A 15,259-nucleotide genomic window follows, 5' to 3' on the forward strand; every position below is an offset into this window, starting at 1 on the left:
GGAGGATTTGGCCTGAACTAGCTTTGTGGTTTTTTCAGTTATTTGGTTTTCTGATTTGTTCGTCTTGCTGTTCAGCTAGTTGGCCCAGTTTATAATACATCCCTTCTCCAACTGATCAAAAGGCTGTTGCATTCATTTACTCACTCCCACATTTCTTTAGTGAATAGCACCTTTAAGCCTTTTTATTTTCTCTCACTTCGATTTGGGCATCATGAGCAAAAACACTCATCCCTTCTTACAGCTTGTTTACGTTTGTGTTTTAATTGTTTATGTCCTGGTACTACTAAGAAATTTAAATGATGTCTTGTCTTGCTACTTCTGCTCAGTTTGTAGCAAGGGGAAAAACTCAGCCTTCGAAGAGCTTGTGGTCTAAATGCACGTGTGGTAGAAGGAAGGGACACTTATGCCCTTCATGTTATGTGAGGGCTTCTGAGTCACAGAAGTGACCGAGGAGGAGGTTGCTAGAGGTGGGAAGTACACCCTGGCCTCTTGGACCTTCTCCTTGCTGGGATCATCTTTCATTTTGCCACCTGCCTTGTTTCAACAAAAATGTTTTCTATCTCAGCCTTTATTAAGAAGCTGCGTCACAAATCTTTCTTTGCCTCCCTTGTTTTTGCCACGTGCTTTTTAATTGAAGTTAGTCTTAGAAATATGACTTATGGAAATCCTACATATAGGAAAGTTAGAGGCAGGATCTCTGTGTTCACTTAGTGCCTGGTTGGGCTTGGGTCACAGGAAGGACCCTGCCGAGAGCAGAGGTGTTGGAGGCTCCCCTCTGTAATCTCTCACCAGTCGTGTCACTGTTAGTTTCTGCTGCTGTTGCTATTTTTAGTCTGTGACATCTTATTTAAAGGCTTTCTCTGGTTGCCTGCTATTCTTTTTCTGTCCATTAGATTTTGATTTCATTATAACCCTCCGTCATCATCTTCAGACAAAACTGCCTTACTGCTATGACCAGAAACATAAGCAGCCTCCTTGAATCTTGTATTTATTCTCTACGTCTGTCGATCTGAACGTTTGCCTATTGCTATTCTTGAAACATTTCCAGACCGCGGTTGTATGCAATCTGCCTCTGCAGAGATCCTTATTCACAGCTTGGTCACCTCCCAAGTAATAGAGTTCCCCTCTCTGCTGGATGTTGAAGATGCAATTACAAGGGTGAACTTAGCTAACTGGTGGGGATGACAGTCCAGCCACCATGCAGCAGCCTTTTCCCTGCACATTGGTGTGGCTCAAGCACACCCATCCCACTGTAGCACTCTATGAACATATGGGGTCCCCGAGTTCCCTTTGAAGAGCAAATTATTTCAGACTTCCAAGCTGGGGCTGCTTTCCTGCAGTGTGTTCACCAGGAATGCTGCAGGAGAAGGAAGGGCTGGCACCATACCATACAGAGCTGATGCACAGCCCATACAGTAGAAAGCTGTGCTAGAGCCCGGGCGTCCTGTTTACACCCCAGCTTGTGAACAGGTTTCAGAAATCAGTTGAAGACGCGTGATTTTCCATGGGGGTTGAGCTGCCATCTGCCAACTGTCCAAGCATCTTTCCTGAGACTGTAAGTAGGCACCTCAAATGGCTAGTCCATCTCTGAAAGACCTGAGCCATATGCTAAGTGTGTTGAATGTGGAAGATGAATGAATCCAGGTACTAGCAAGCACAGATGATGCCCAGGCTCAGCCAACAGTAGCTGTCAGACTTACTAAATATACCCATTCCAGCAGCAAATCAACACCTTACACCAGAAAGTCTCGGCCTACCGAAGGCTGAATCTTGTATGAAGATGGATTCTCTGGAAAGCAGTTTCTAATAAGCCTATTTAGAAACAGAGGCTTTTCCCACAGGGATGTGAGGGATTCTTGCAGGAGAAGTGCAGTAGTCTCCCATTACGTGGCCAGAGGGGAGGGGAGATAAATGTATTGGCTCTCCCCTCTTCTCCTCCACTGTGGTTTTCAGAAAGCTGGTAAACATAGAGTTAAACTTCATATTGAAAAGGAAAAAAAGAAAAGCCCTAGAAATTTGGCAGCATCTGAAATGCTGGGTCAGCAGGGGCGGAGAGCGGCAAACCTCACTGCTCCGTGCTGACAGTAATCAGTAACCTTTCGTAATTAGTAATTCATGGCAGATGAGAGCAGCCTTGGTGGCCTCACACCTTCCGTCTGCTGCCACTCACAGACTAGCCCAGGTTTGAGGGGGAATAGGGATTTCGAGTGTCCCACGTCCTCCCTGGCAAGGCACGGTTGTAGTTCTACAGAACTTGGCCTCTTCTGCACGTCCACGTGGAGCTGCCCGTGCTGTGCCCTGCGTTACTCCCCTGGGACCCCGCAGGGCTGCGGAAGCAGCCATAGGTGCCGGTGTCACAGGGTACCTGGAGCACAACCCATACCGCTCACGCCTGGCCTGCCCCCTCAGCTCCAGGCTGCAGTTCACAGTGCCTTTCTGAGGCTGTGTTGATGAAGATTTAATTAGATGTCTGCAATCTCCTGTTAAACCCATCTGTCTTGGTTGTATCCAAGCATGTGGCCTTGTACAGGTTTGTCTTTTTGTAGCTGAGGAAAACTCTCTTCACTCACCAGCAGTCAGATCAGACGCCGGTAAAACCTAAGCATGATGACAGGGTGGCTGGATGGTGCGTGTGGGCAGCAGGCAGGGAACTGAGGCTGCCACCTCGATCCGCCTGGGAGAAGGTCCTCACTGCAACGCTGCATTTTTCAGAAACACTGCTACCATTCCCCTTTGCCATGACAGGAGGACGAACCTGCCTCAACACTGAGAGGGTTTTCCCTTTCCATGAGAGGGTGTTTTTCACTGGTTTTTGGACTTTTTCCTATGTTGCCTTGTTTAATATTTTACAAAGCGCAGCTCATTAATCCCAAATGCATGCATCACATGGTGGAGGCCAGGCATGAACTAGAATAAGGGGCAACATCCCACTCCTCCTGCAGAAATCACATCTTTGTATGTAGCAGCTAGACAGGCAAGTACAGAGCACACCAATGCTAGCCAACCCCTTCTGCATCCCCCATAAAAGCTTGGTATCACAGAATTTAATGATATTTTTACAGCTTCAGTTTTCCCACAAAATGGGTCATCCTTCTGTTTCCATTTATGTGTTTTCATGGAGGCAAGGAGAGGGGGCAGAGGGTTGCATCTGCTCTTACAGGGAGAAGTGGAATTACTGTATAACCCTGAAATAGAGTGGTCTTGAGAAGACCTCGTGACGTGATGAGTGCAGAGGAAAGGTGGAGGAAGTGGAGGAAATCCTAGCTACTTGTTCACATAAAGGAGTTTTATGAATCAGGACATCTGTAACTTGTGAAGGATGTGGCTCAGTAAAATACCTCTAGTTTTGCAGTGTTAGCTCCCCTTGTATTGCTAAGCAGAAAGTCTTGGGAAAAGAGATGTCCAATCGAGAGCAAAATCAGTTTTTCGCACAGTGACCTCCTCCGAGTCCTACAGACAGCAAACACGCCTCGCACTTGCAAATCTGTCGCTTCCCTCCTGCACGGTGTGGCATTAAGGCAGGCCTCAGAGTCTTAAGCTGCATTTCTTTTTATAGGTGAAACATGAAACATAGGCAATATCCCATGGGGAGAGCCTCTTTGTAATTTCAGATTGTACATTCCTCTTCCTCCCTGTGAGCAAAGTGCTTGCAGCCCCTTTTCGTCATCTCGGCATCCTTTTTTTTAGTAATAAACATGCCTGACCTCTTTCCTCCTTATTTTTTTCCCTCACATTAAGGATACACACCCTGAATCTCAGTTTCAGATTTACTGTGCTCAAGGCAGGTGTAAGGGGATGCCTTGGTCCTCAGGTTTGGTTTAAGATACTAATGGCCATTGCAGATGGATCGTTCATGCCGTGATATTTTGCTGTGCTATTGCAATAGCATGTGAACATCTTGTGTGGAGCCCAGCTAAAGAGAAGAGATGCATTTCATCTTTCCTGCTTCCTTCTTACCCTCTCTAATGCCCATTTCTCAGAGTTGTTTGAAAACTGTTTTCTCTGTCATGCAGTCGCTATCCCGCTTTGCTTAAAGGTCAGCGATAAAGGTTTGTTCCTGCCTTTTACTATGCTCAGGAAACTCTTCTTATAGTAGTCATTTCTTAGTGTCCAAGCATTCCTTCCAAAACAGTATTGCAGTGGCCCCTTATACTGTCCAGACAGAAAACTGCTGCTTAATAAAAAAAAAAATTATTTTTTTTTTTGACCCTCAGCATAGGTGATAAAGACAAGGAGTTTTCAGAGCAAACCTCTCACTTTCAAGAAAAACTATTTTCCTGCTGTCTTCTGGCAGCAGCCAGAATTAAAGTAGATGTCAGTGTTTTAAGCCTTGAGCTAGATAAAATAAGTAGAAAATTCAGAGAAGATGAGAGAAATCTGGCAATGGCTGGAAATGAACTTGGTCATACAGTAGGTTTTTTTGCCGTCTCTATTGTAGCTACTACTTGGGTTTCATCAGAACTGAAGCTGTGTAAATAGCTGATTGTTTCCATTTGCTTGAATTGCAAAAAAAAAAAAAAAGAATAGATGGAAAATAGTTTAGATTAATCAAAATATTGGTTATTTGACTCAAAATATTTTAGGTTAAAAACCAAATGAGTAAAATTAATTTAACTTTTTTTAAGAGCAACATTTCAATTTTGATATCTAAAAGATTTGTTTTGAAGATGGTTCAGTGAAATGTTCTGGGAACATTTACCAAAACATTTAAGCAAATTTAGCATGAATCCGTGAAATGTTTCCATCATTGAATCTGCATAGTTCTTAATTATTTTTCTTCTGAAAAAGTTGTCTCCAAAAAGTCTTTCCCAACTCAGGCCTTAACCATCAACAATCTCATTATCCCCTGCATGTTACTGAAGTAGTTAGAATTATTTCAGCTCTCTGATAACAAGTGGGTGGTTTTTGCTTGAGTAGAAGGAGACTTCCTCTGTCGTCTCTTTGTAGACTTTGGCACTGTCACAGGAGTCCATATGTCTTCCATGTGGAATACGTTTAAGCATATAGCTCTCTGCTCTTGTATGGCCTGCTCCCTTAGTAGGAAGCCAAGTCTAGAGGCGTGCGCTGTGCATGGGACAGAGTTCCTCTAACAGTTATTTCTGTTCCGTCTTGTCATTGTACCAAGTTTTTATAGTCATTCCTCCTTTGACTTCCCAAGTAGAATTTTCCTTTCTCTGCCCCATCATTGACTCATCGTTTGTTTAAGGAAATCACTAAATAAATGAGGTTGGAAGGGACATCAGGAGGTCATCTTGTCCAACAGTCTGCTCACAGCAGGGCTAAGAGGCAATGCAAGATAGCCCACTGCTCCTAAGAAAACCTTCAGGGATACTTATTTTCTACCCAGGGAGTCAGAATCCGTTATGATGGTCCAAAGAGGTGAAAGAAAGATAGCTTGGTTAGGAAATATTGTCAATGATGGTGTGCTCAAAGATGGGATCCCCATCCCAATGAACACCAGCCTACCCCTCCCCAGGAGGAATCTCAGCCTAGATATTCGCAGTGAGATGGTACTAAAGCGTTACTAGAAGTTTACTCTTGTTTTCTTATGGAAGAGATTGATCTTTGATGCCAGCACTAGGTTACGCTCACAGAAACCCCGAGTATTGTTTTCTTTTCTGTAGAGCCTTATGAGAGAAAAGATCCATTCATTGAAAACTAAACTAGCTCCCCTGTTCAGCTGAATTTTAACACTTCACCACCTTCACGGTTGCTGTTAGCCAGAGGAATGTAGTCTCTCTTCTTGCAGCTTCTATAGAAACACAATGCTTGGGAATTCATATTTTTCTCTCTCCTGCAGTTTCATTCCCCACTTTAGAATCAACATTGGGAAATACATACTTCGTTCAGGATTGTTGTTACAGTTAATATGATCTACGGTTTGCCAGCAGTTCAGTTTTGAATGGAGCTAGTAATGAGACTTTTGCTGTACAATGCACCGTCTAGCATCTACCTGGGTGTTTTGGCCATTGCTGTTGCCTATTGTAACTCTCTGGTGATGTGTATCCAGGGTGATCAGGGAGGAGCAGGTGTTCCAGGAGATATCGGCTTCCAAGGAGACAAGGTAATTGTTTTTCTTTCCTCCGTCATTTTTTTTTCCCTTACATAGTAGTACGTGTGGCCACCAGCTTTCTCAGCTCATCTTAAGCCACGAGGAGCTGGAACTAGCTGCATCCTGCTGTCAGGTTCCCCTGCTCGGATAGTTCTCATTTGGGGTACACTGCGCCTTTCTAAAATTCACGTCAATGTATGGGTTTTGTTGTTACTCGTAATAAAAGCAGTTCTACTGGGGGCTTTCTATAAAAGGGGCCATATCTTCATGCAGAAATTGGAAGTGATGGGATGGGATTGATGGGGATGGGTGTGAATGTGTGTGGTCCAGCGGCTGCAGACTCGGAGGTTTTGTCTGCTCGGTGCAGCAACTTAAACCCTGACCCAGTGAAGCACTTAACGCCGTGCATAACTTCTAAGCAAATGACTTCTCCCCTGTGACCACAATATGATACTGACTTCAGCTGACTAATGCTGTACTTAGCACTGCAGTGGGGCCTACATGGCTCTGAGCCACAACTGACTGCAACAGCTCATGTGTTCTTCGGGGCTAAATTCAGCCTCGGCTTTAGCAGAAACATCTCACTGACATTAGCGCAACTGTCCCAGCTCCTTGCGGGGCTGAGTTCAGCCCTTAGAAAGTGCTCCTCTCTCTGCTGCAGAGGAGCTGGAGCCTGAGGAATTGGTATTTTTTTGACGCTTCATTGTGTTTTTTGAAAAAATGTGTCTGTCTCTCTCAGGGCAGCCAGGGTTTGCCTGGGGTCCCTGGGGCACGAGGGAAAGCAGGCCCCCTGGTAAGTAACCAAGCATCCTCTGCTTCCTAATCTCCCTTGCTAAAAGTTCAGTGCCCAGCTGGAAAGACAGCTTGGCAGGGGTGTGCTATTCTAAACAGGAAAGCCAGGAGCCAGCTCACTTTTCTCCATGTTTTTCTGAATTCTGCAGGGAAAAGTCGGTGACAAAGGTCCAGTCGGGTTTCCAGGACCACCTGGCCCTGAGGTACGTCCCACCACCTCCTTCTCACATCTTCCCTTTGTTTGGTAACTTCTGTGGCATCCTTTCTTTAGCAAGCCCACACGGTAACACCTCTCTCCCATCTTGTTTTGCCTCTGCAGCAGTAGTTATTCAGTGTCTACAGCTTGCCACCCCACTGAGAATCAGCTCTCTGATAAACACTCATGTGGCATTTAAGAGACTGTTAGACATGCCTGTCTCCTTTCCCCACTGGAGGTTTTTAGCTCTTGAGCTGTGCACAGACAGGCCCACATAGGGTTTTGATTAGGAGGCATATATGCATATAGCTGTTGCTAATTCATACGGAAAGCAAGAGCCGAACGCCGCCTCCCACGTGGGCACCCAGCCTGACGGAGGGAGGGGACAGCTGCTACTGCTCACCATGGCACCTGAGCTCTGATACATTTACCAACCCAAAACTGGTGTGTTCTGGGGTCAGTGCCTTTGCTAACAACGGGCAGATGGGTTGCTTTAGGACAACGGCCCACCAGGGCTCCAGAAATGCCGAGGCAGGAAGAGCTTTGCTGTGCTGTAGGATTTACTGTTATTTAACGAATTGAGGTCCACTTTTGTTCAAACTGGGAGATGGGGCAAACTGTCCATCTTGTGTCCTCTGACCACCCTGCACTCAGATTTCCTGATCTCCAGCTTCCATTCCAAGCCTTTTGCTTCCCGATCTTCCCATGCAAGTCCTATACGTAACAGCTTGTTCCACTCTTGTTCAGAACGGTCAGTCCCCAAAGGTTGTCTCTAACCTGGCAAACAGCATGTCACAACCTATCACCTCTCCCCATCTTTCCTTTTTTTTTTTTTTTTTTTTTAACACCTTTGCAGACACTCACTGCAAAGCAGAACATCCTATCGTTTTGCAGAGGGAAGATCTTAAGCCTAGAAAAGTAAAGGGAGCTTCCAAAAGATGTGAGAAAAGCCAGCGATGCACTGGAATAGAGCCCCAGACCGTCTCCCAGCCACCGGCCAGTCTCTGTGGACACTGGTCTTTCTACTCACCATGTGGTTCTCTGGCTCTTTTCGTTCTTCAGCTGCTTCTGCAGGGCAGAACACTCATTTCTTGAATCTTGCATCTCACTTTCCACCTGCCCTCCTCTTTTCAGCCTAGGGCTTCACTTCTCTGCTAGGGTATGATGGTACATGAGTGATGATGAGGTAGGGAGGATCAAGATGGGTTCATGACCCATTCTGCCTCTCATGGTTTCCTGGTTTTTCCTTACACTTTTTGTCATAGATATCGTGGAGGGTTTTTTCAGTTTTTCCCCCACAAAATACCATTTCAAGTAGAAAAAGACTCTTACTGCCCTTACCAAAAAAATTGTCACAGTGATACCTGAAATGCAGGATCAGCTTCCCCCAGCACATTGTCATTTTTCTCCTTCATAAGCAACCAGACAACGTCTGTAAGATGCTAGGGAGCCACTTCCAGCACAACTGATGGTCTGTTTTCCCTTCATCAGTGTTCTGGTATTCTGCTGGGTCTGGAAGGGCTCTCGGTTGAGTGCTGCCACTTAGCAATCGTTCCTCTTTGTTGCTATTGGAAATAACCACAGATTCCTTTGTTTCCTCAGGGAAGGGCTGGTGGGTGGAAGGGAGTCGCTGCCTGGCTGAAGGCAGCAGCTAATGAGCATGTCAGCACCTTTCCTAATTCCTCGCCTGCTTCCCTTTGTCGCTGAGGCGTGCAGATCATTTCTCAGAGCAGTGAGATTATGCGCTGACTCATAAAGATTAATTAAAACCCAAATTGCCATTTTTAGCTGTGTGATGACAGGGAGGCCCTCACAGCAATAAATCTGCTAAGAAGATGGACCTAAAGGGAACTGCTGGGAAAGGCTGCTCTTGAATCAAACCGATAGCGCCGCTCCCACTGTCTTGTTTCATTCCCCCTAGAAGCCATGCGGTGGTCCGCGCACGGACACTGCCAGCACATAACAAATGTCTCGCTCCTTAGTGTTTAATTAAAACTCTCATCGAGGCTGTCCTCTGAAGCTGGCTGCGAAAGTCCACCTATGCACCCTGACTATTTCTCATTTTCTTCAGGGCTTCCCAGGTGACATTGGCCCACCAGGAGAAAATGGTCCTGAAGGCCTGAAGGTGAGTGCAGCAGAGATTGAAGCTCTGTGTGGGGTGGGAAGCAGCCAGGGAAAACAAAGTAGTGGGAAGGGGGGGGAGAAAGAAAGCCCTGGAGATTCCTAAAGATTGTCCTGGCCAGCGTTTCAGCTTGGTCTGTTTGGCTTGAGGTCCCTCCAAGTGCAGGGTTTTCTTTTTTCAATTTTTTTTTTCTGTAACAAAATTGACATTGGATGATGTCCCGTGGCTGTGAAAGAGACTTTCTCATTTTAATTGCCCTTCTGAGCTTATGTTTCTATTTTCTGAGTATCTTTTCCTTTGGCTCTTTCTCAGGGAAAGCCAGGAGCACGAGGTTTACCTGGGCCGAGAGGACTGCCTGGACAAGAGGTGAGTGTCCTCAGACCAAAAGCAGATTGGATTTAAAGAATAATGTTGAATTTTGAAGATTAATGCATGCCGAAATGGTGCCTGCGACTTGAAATCCTCCAGTCCCTCTGAATCTGGAAGCAGATGCTTATATTCAGTGATCAGAGACCCGCAGAAGAGGAGCTTCCCCTAAGCTGCAGTCCTGTGATCTTTGCTTCCAGTCACTGCTGGCATCTGCTGACACTGAACTCTGCATTGGCTTTTCTTTTAAAGTCTGTTCCCGCACACCCACACCCACCCACAACGGGTGTTGATGCCCTTTTCCCTGCACATCCCCTTGCACAGGCAGGCCCTGACCTGACGTGTGCTTTCTGCTCCTTTTAAGTGTGTTTTCTTTCAACTGTGAGACCTGCAGACTCCACTCTCTCACACAGAGCAATATCCTTTTCTAAAAAGAGTACATAAATTGAAATTGCTGTTCTGCAAAGATTCATTTGCCCCAGCATCTCAGAGCTTGCAGCTTTCACTTATCTCTTCACATGAAAACTTGAAGCTTCATTCCACTCGCAGTCACTAAGCAGGGACAACTGTCATTGATTTAATTGTCCTGGAGCTGCAAACACTTTATAGCAGCAGCAGAGAAGGCCTGAGAGCCCTCTGGTTATCCTATTGTAACTCCAGTGACTTCAGTGTGGTTTCTTCTCGTTTAGGCCAGTGTAAGCTGTTTGTCCAGAGTCATGAGACATTGTGCAAATAATACTCAGTGCACGCATGGGCAGGAGCTCGTTCTAATAGCACTAATAATTCTTAACTTTTTCTGGGAACTCTTTTGCTTGATCTCTAAATGGGATTAATGCAAATTAGCTCATTTATTTGCACTGAGATAGGAAAAAAAAAAATATTCTAGGCAATTTACAAAGGGAATCGAAGCCCTGCATTCCAGGTTCAGGCAGGCATGACCAAGCTGCCTTCAATTTACTCTAGTTAGTGAGTGTAAAAGTAAGACTGAAGACATGGACATGGAGTTTGACATAAGCTGTGCGGAAGGACTTTGAATGTGCACCAGACCACACCACTGTGCCTTTACCGCTGCTGTTAACCGAGGCAGTAGGTCAAGGCTGTGGATTATATCTTCTTTAGAAATGTGGCATATTGTGGGTGGTTTGTCAGAGCCCATTGAGCTGGGTTCCTGACTTCCAGTCCCATCTTCAGGCCGCCAGCTCGTGCCACTTCATTACCACGGCTGACCACCTAAATGAGAACAGCGAGAACTGTGGCTGCCAAGGGCGCTTTCTCTCTTGGCAGTTGGTTTTAGACACTTGAGATAATTTTTGTGAAGCTTAATTGAAGGTCTCTTAGAAACTGTAGATCTGATCCTATCACATTAGAAATTGGTGTAGAGCCAAGGGAGAGGACCGAGTCCAATTGCTGTGTGAGATTTTGAGATAGCTCCATCCTGCAGCATGTGTAGTCCCATTTGAAAGCAAAAGGGAAACCTTCATACGGTTGCCAAATGGTTCTGTGGGAAATTTTGCAACGCCCTTTTTGTGGGGCAAAAAAAAAAGAAAGAAAGAAAGAAAAAGAGTATAGAGAGCTCTACAGCATTCGTATCCCTGCCAAATCAAATGAAGCAGAGTCATGTGAGCATGTCCAGGGTGCCCTATGGGCCAAACCCAGCCCATGATAGGCCCAATCAACTGGCATTGACTTTGGTCAAATTTTGGATGGCCTTTACTGGCAGGACTTTAGATTTTTTTTTTTTTTTTTTCCTGAGATGGGGAAGGGAGATGAGAAACCTCAGAGATGCTGAGCTGCCTGCTCTAAGATTCAGAAGGACTCAGTTGTTAAAATGTGACAGCTGAGCACACAGCCTGTGTTTAACTGCTGCTCATACTGCAGACCTTTCATTCTTGCTGCATGGTGAGTCCAAATTTTGTCACTACTTTGCCTTTTATTTTAATTTCTTTTCACCTCAGGGAGATGAAGGACCCTTAGGACCACCAGGAGTCCCTGGTCCAGAGGTAGGTTTCAGTCATTTACTCAGTTACTACCAGCTCTGTTGATCTTGCAATGGAATTGTAGTTAAATTAACATAAAGCTTCAAACCTCCTGGTTTGGGGAGTGATCTGCCCTTCTGAAAAATATTGTCTTGTCCAGGGCTTGGTCCAACTGCTTGATCCAGGATGGCTGAAAAGTCAAGCAAGTGTCTTGCACAGGCTGTTGAGTCGGACTCTAATTTTATGACTTGCTTAAAGTCTCAGACCTTGAAAAACCCTCTAACGTTTAAATAGTTCATCCTCACAATAAAGTATGTTGACTGGAAACCATCTCTGTAACCAGCCCTGATGTTTCTTCCTTGATTTGTAGTATTTTTCAATGAGCAGAGGGAAAAGCAAGAAAAAAGACTCGACAGTGAGAGTCCTTTTTGACCTCTACACCTCTCTGAACACAGTGATGTATCACAGAAACACAGTTAGAAGAAGCAAAAAGAATATTATCATATCTGTGAGCTTACCAGCTCAGGATTTTGTAATGGTTATGCACATAATTGTCATCGCAGGATAGTAAAATATCTTGAAAATTGGTAACTGTGCTGGAGCTTCTAGGTGGATCAGAAAATAAATGTTTTATCTTGCATTTCCTCCATTGTTCTGGCAGACACTTTTATTCCTTTCTGGAGCAGCATAATAAACCCAGTTTCTCCAGTGCCTGGGACAGCACCATAAGTGTTCTTCTAGCCAAAGGGAAGGCTCAACATGAACCTTTTGGTCTGCGGGTTTATTTCTGCTTTTCTGAGCTGTAGCTGTGAATGTCAGCCTGGCTTCCCCCACTACAGGGACAGCCCTACTCCCAAATCCTCTCTGGATGCCAGGGATGGAGCCCATAAGACAATTACATGGCCAAGTCCCTGCTAATACTAGGAAAGTACCATTTTGAATGCTCAGACTGCTGGTGTCCTTGCTGGCATTGCTACAAGAAAACTGCAGGAAGTAGAATAAATCCAGCTGAATGTGGCACATAATAAACTAAAAGCCAGCAACAAAGCCCTTGGCTTGGTTGATTATAGTCCATGCATTATGTTTCTGAGGTGATGTTTAAGTAATGGAATCGAGCTGGAGGGTCAGAAATGGGCTGAACCTTGGAGTAGCTGTCTAGGCACATTCCCCATGGATCAAACCTGGTGTCACTCAAGACACAGTGCTTTCCTCTTGTGTTGCCTTGGCCTCAGTAAAGGCTGCTACAGCTCTAGCACCCTGAATTCACAGGGAGCGTTGCTGGTAAGCTGCACCATATAGGTTCACAGACACGCTGCTGTGACCAAGGGCAGCTGCAAGCTTTTTATGTTTATTGTTTTTTCCATGTATTTCAGGGTCGATCGGGCCGGAAGGGATTTCCAGGAAGACCTGGTCCCGATGGTCCAAAGGTGAGGAAAGAATTTCTTCATGATCAGGGAAGCAGTGAGTGGAAGGGAGGAAGGGAAGAGGGAAATATCTTTTCTCAACTTTACCATGCTCTCCAAGCCTAGGGTATTTATTCCAGAGAGGACAAGGGGAACTGAGGATTTCTCTTTTTCTCTGAATTTTGGGGTCTCGACTTCTGCTTGGTTTCTTCAGCAAAAAGAAAGATGGTGCATTTTTTAAGCCATGTACTTTATTATAAACAAGTGTGTATCTCCTTTGATATTAGCAACTCCCCCCTCCATCATCTCATCTTATTTTCCATTGCTTCTCCACGTTTTTGTTCTAAAACAATGCACATCATTCCTATCTTTGCTGCCTAATTAGCAGCAGGAGCCATCCCAGGGCAGTCCGCTCCACAAACCCACACTCAAAAGGAAAGAGAAAACCCAACAAAAACAACCTCTTCAAACAGTAAATAGCAAAAATGTGGTCTGGCAGCACATCTGGAGTATCTGCCTACTGAGAAAATACAGCTGCCATCACCCAGAGACAATACTGGTTAGCGGTGAGTCTGGCCTCTGGATGGCCTGTCCAGGGGCACTCCGCCGGCCTTCGAGTGCTGCCGCGGCTGCCCTTGTCCCTGGTGGGTTTAAAATTCTCCTCCTCCTCCTGCTTTTCTCTTCACCCCTCATTTTTCTCATTCTCTGAATTTCTCTCATCCTGCGCTGTGATTTATCTCATGTAGGTTCTTTCTGTGGTTTTCATGTGGATGCTCCATGTGACAGTAATGTGCCTGTGTTTGAGATTTTGCAAGAGCAGAATCAGGGTGCAGCATTGCCTGGGAATATTTGGGTTGTCTTTTATTCTTGTGACACTTCCACTAGCAGGTGAATTTTCTTGGATGCCTTCTCCTCTGTCATTCAAGAACTACACCTCCCCATGGTGTCTGCACTCTTGCTTTCCCTAGACGCTCCTCAAATCCTTTGGTTAATCAGGGTCCTTTCCTACTCTCTTCCTGCTGCTGATGTGTTTCTGTCTTCATCTGTCTGTTTTACTTAGTCTTTCAGATTGAAATGTTATGGGTCAGAAACACCCCAACTTCAGGAACATCCCTGATGAGAACTCACGCCTTATTAAACTTGGGGATAAAGTGACCAGGACTAGGCTATGCTACAGGAAAGTAGACAGCTTATGTTTCAACGTCTGAGTTTGGTTTTGTGAAGGTTAATTTTACCACAGCAGGACCAGCTGCTTTTGGGGCATTTCACTCCAGAACAGCAAGCGTTTGCTCCATGTTTGTGTCAGCTGTTTCCTGCTTTGGATTATCATTCAAGTCACAGTTGGTTTTGTAAGATGTTGTTTCTTGCAGATTTTCCACGATTCACACACAGCAGCCCAACTCATGGGTGTACAAAGCAGCATGTTGTACTCAGGGTCTGACTGGGAGCACCAGGTAACCTGTGTGCCTTGTCTCTCCTTGTCCTGCAGGGTGAGCCAGGGGACCGTGGCCGACCAGGGAAAGTTGGTGAGCAGGTAAACTCTTTGTTTTCCTCGTCTGTTTGACGATCTCCTATGTACGATGTCTCCCAGATGACCAGAGTGCAGGCAGAGGACCGTGGCCGGGGGCCTCTGGCCACCTCAAACCTGTATGTAGTCCTGGTGCTGCATCTGGGGTGCTCTTAGTCTGGCTGAAGCTTTTGGTGAACAGCACTGACGGTGACCGTGGTGTCTGTTTCAAACTGGAGGTTTTTCCATAGGCAGAGAGCTCTGATAAAGTCACAGTTCAGGTGGATGTGCTGTCAGTACTGGCGGCCGTACAGCACGTACTGGCGGCCGTACAGCACATACTGGCGGCCGTACAGCACGTACTGGCGGCCGTACAGCACATACGGCTGGCTGTGCTCCTCAAGGAGGCAAAACTATGGTCAGGAAAGAGATTGTGAATTTCTGTGAATTCCTCTTTTCCCTAAAAGGCAATTTCCAGGCTTTGCCTATGTAGGTTTTAAGGGTAGGATCCTCTGCTTTGGGTGCTGTGCTGCTTTGACTCCTACTGGATTTTTTGGGGAGCAGAGGAGATAGCAGCTGAAGAAACGAGACCCTGGGGAAGAGAGGCACTGAGCTGCATTTCGCTGTACCACAAGAGAGAACGTTCTGCTGGGGTAGCAGGGGATATGCATCATCCCTGTAGGCTTCAGGGGGACCACAGGCATCAAGGAAAAAGAAACAATTGTTCCCACGTCCCTGTGATTGAAACCAACCAACTTGTCCACCACCAACCCTGAAATTGCAGCCATGGAGCCTCCAACATGTTCTGTGTGTTCCTACATGACCACACCGAGCTGGCTGCAGCA

At 45.8% G+C, this 15,259-nt stretch overlaps 1 protein-coding gene across 1 annotated transcript in view; it reads left to right on the top strand.

Annotated features, from left to right (window-relative positions):
• The window catches only part of COL27A1 (collagen type XXVII alpha 1 chain), a 212,037-nt gene that overhangs the window by 126,002 nt on the left and 70,776 nt on the right, over window positions 1-15,259 (top strand). Inside the window, 8 exon segments of the mRNA XM_050907800.1 lie at window positions 6,011-6,064; window positions 6,792-6,845; window positions 6,994-7,047; window positions 9,112-9,165; window positions 9,475-9,528; window positions 11,484-11,528; window positions 12,878-12,931; window positions 14,397-14,441. Of these exon segments, the coding sequence (XP_050763757.1) occupies window positions 6,011-6,064; window positions 6,792-6,845; window positions 6,994-7,047; window positions 9,112-9,165; window positions 9,475-9,528; window positions 11,484-11,528; window positions 12,878-12,931; window positions 14,397-14,441 (414 nt within the window).

The sequence above is a fragment of the Gymnogyps californianus genome, chromosome 18 (assembly GCF_018139145.2).
Source record: "Gymnogyps californianus isolate 813 chromosome 18, ASM1813914v2, whole genome shotgun sequence".
NCBI classification, from domain to species: Eukaryota; Metazoa; Chordata; class Aves; order Accipitriformes; family Cathartidae; genus Gymnogyps; species Gymnogyps californianus.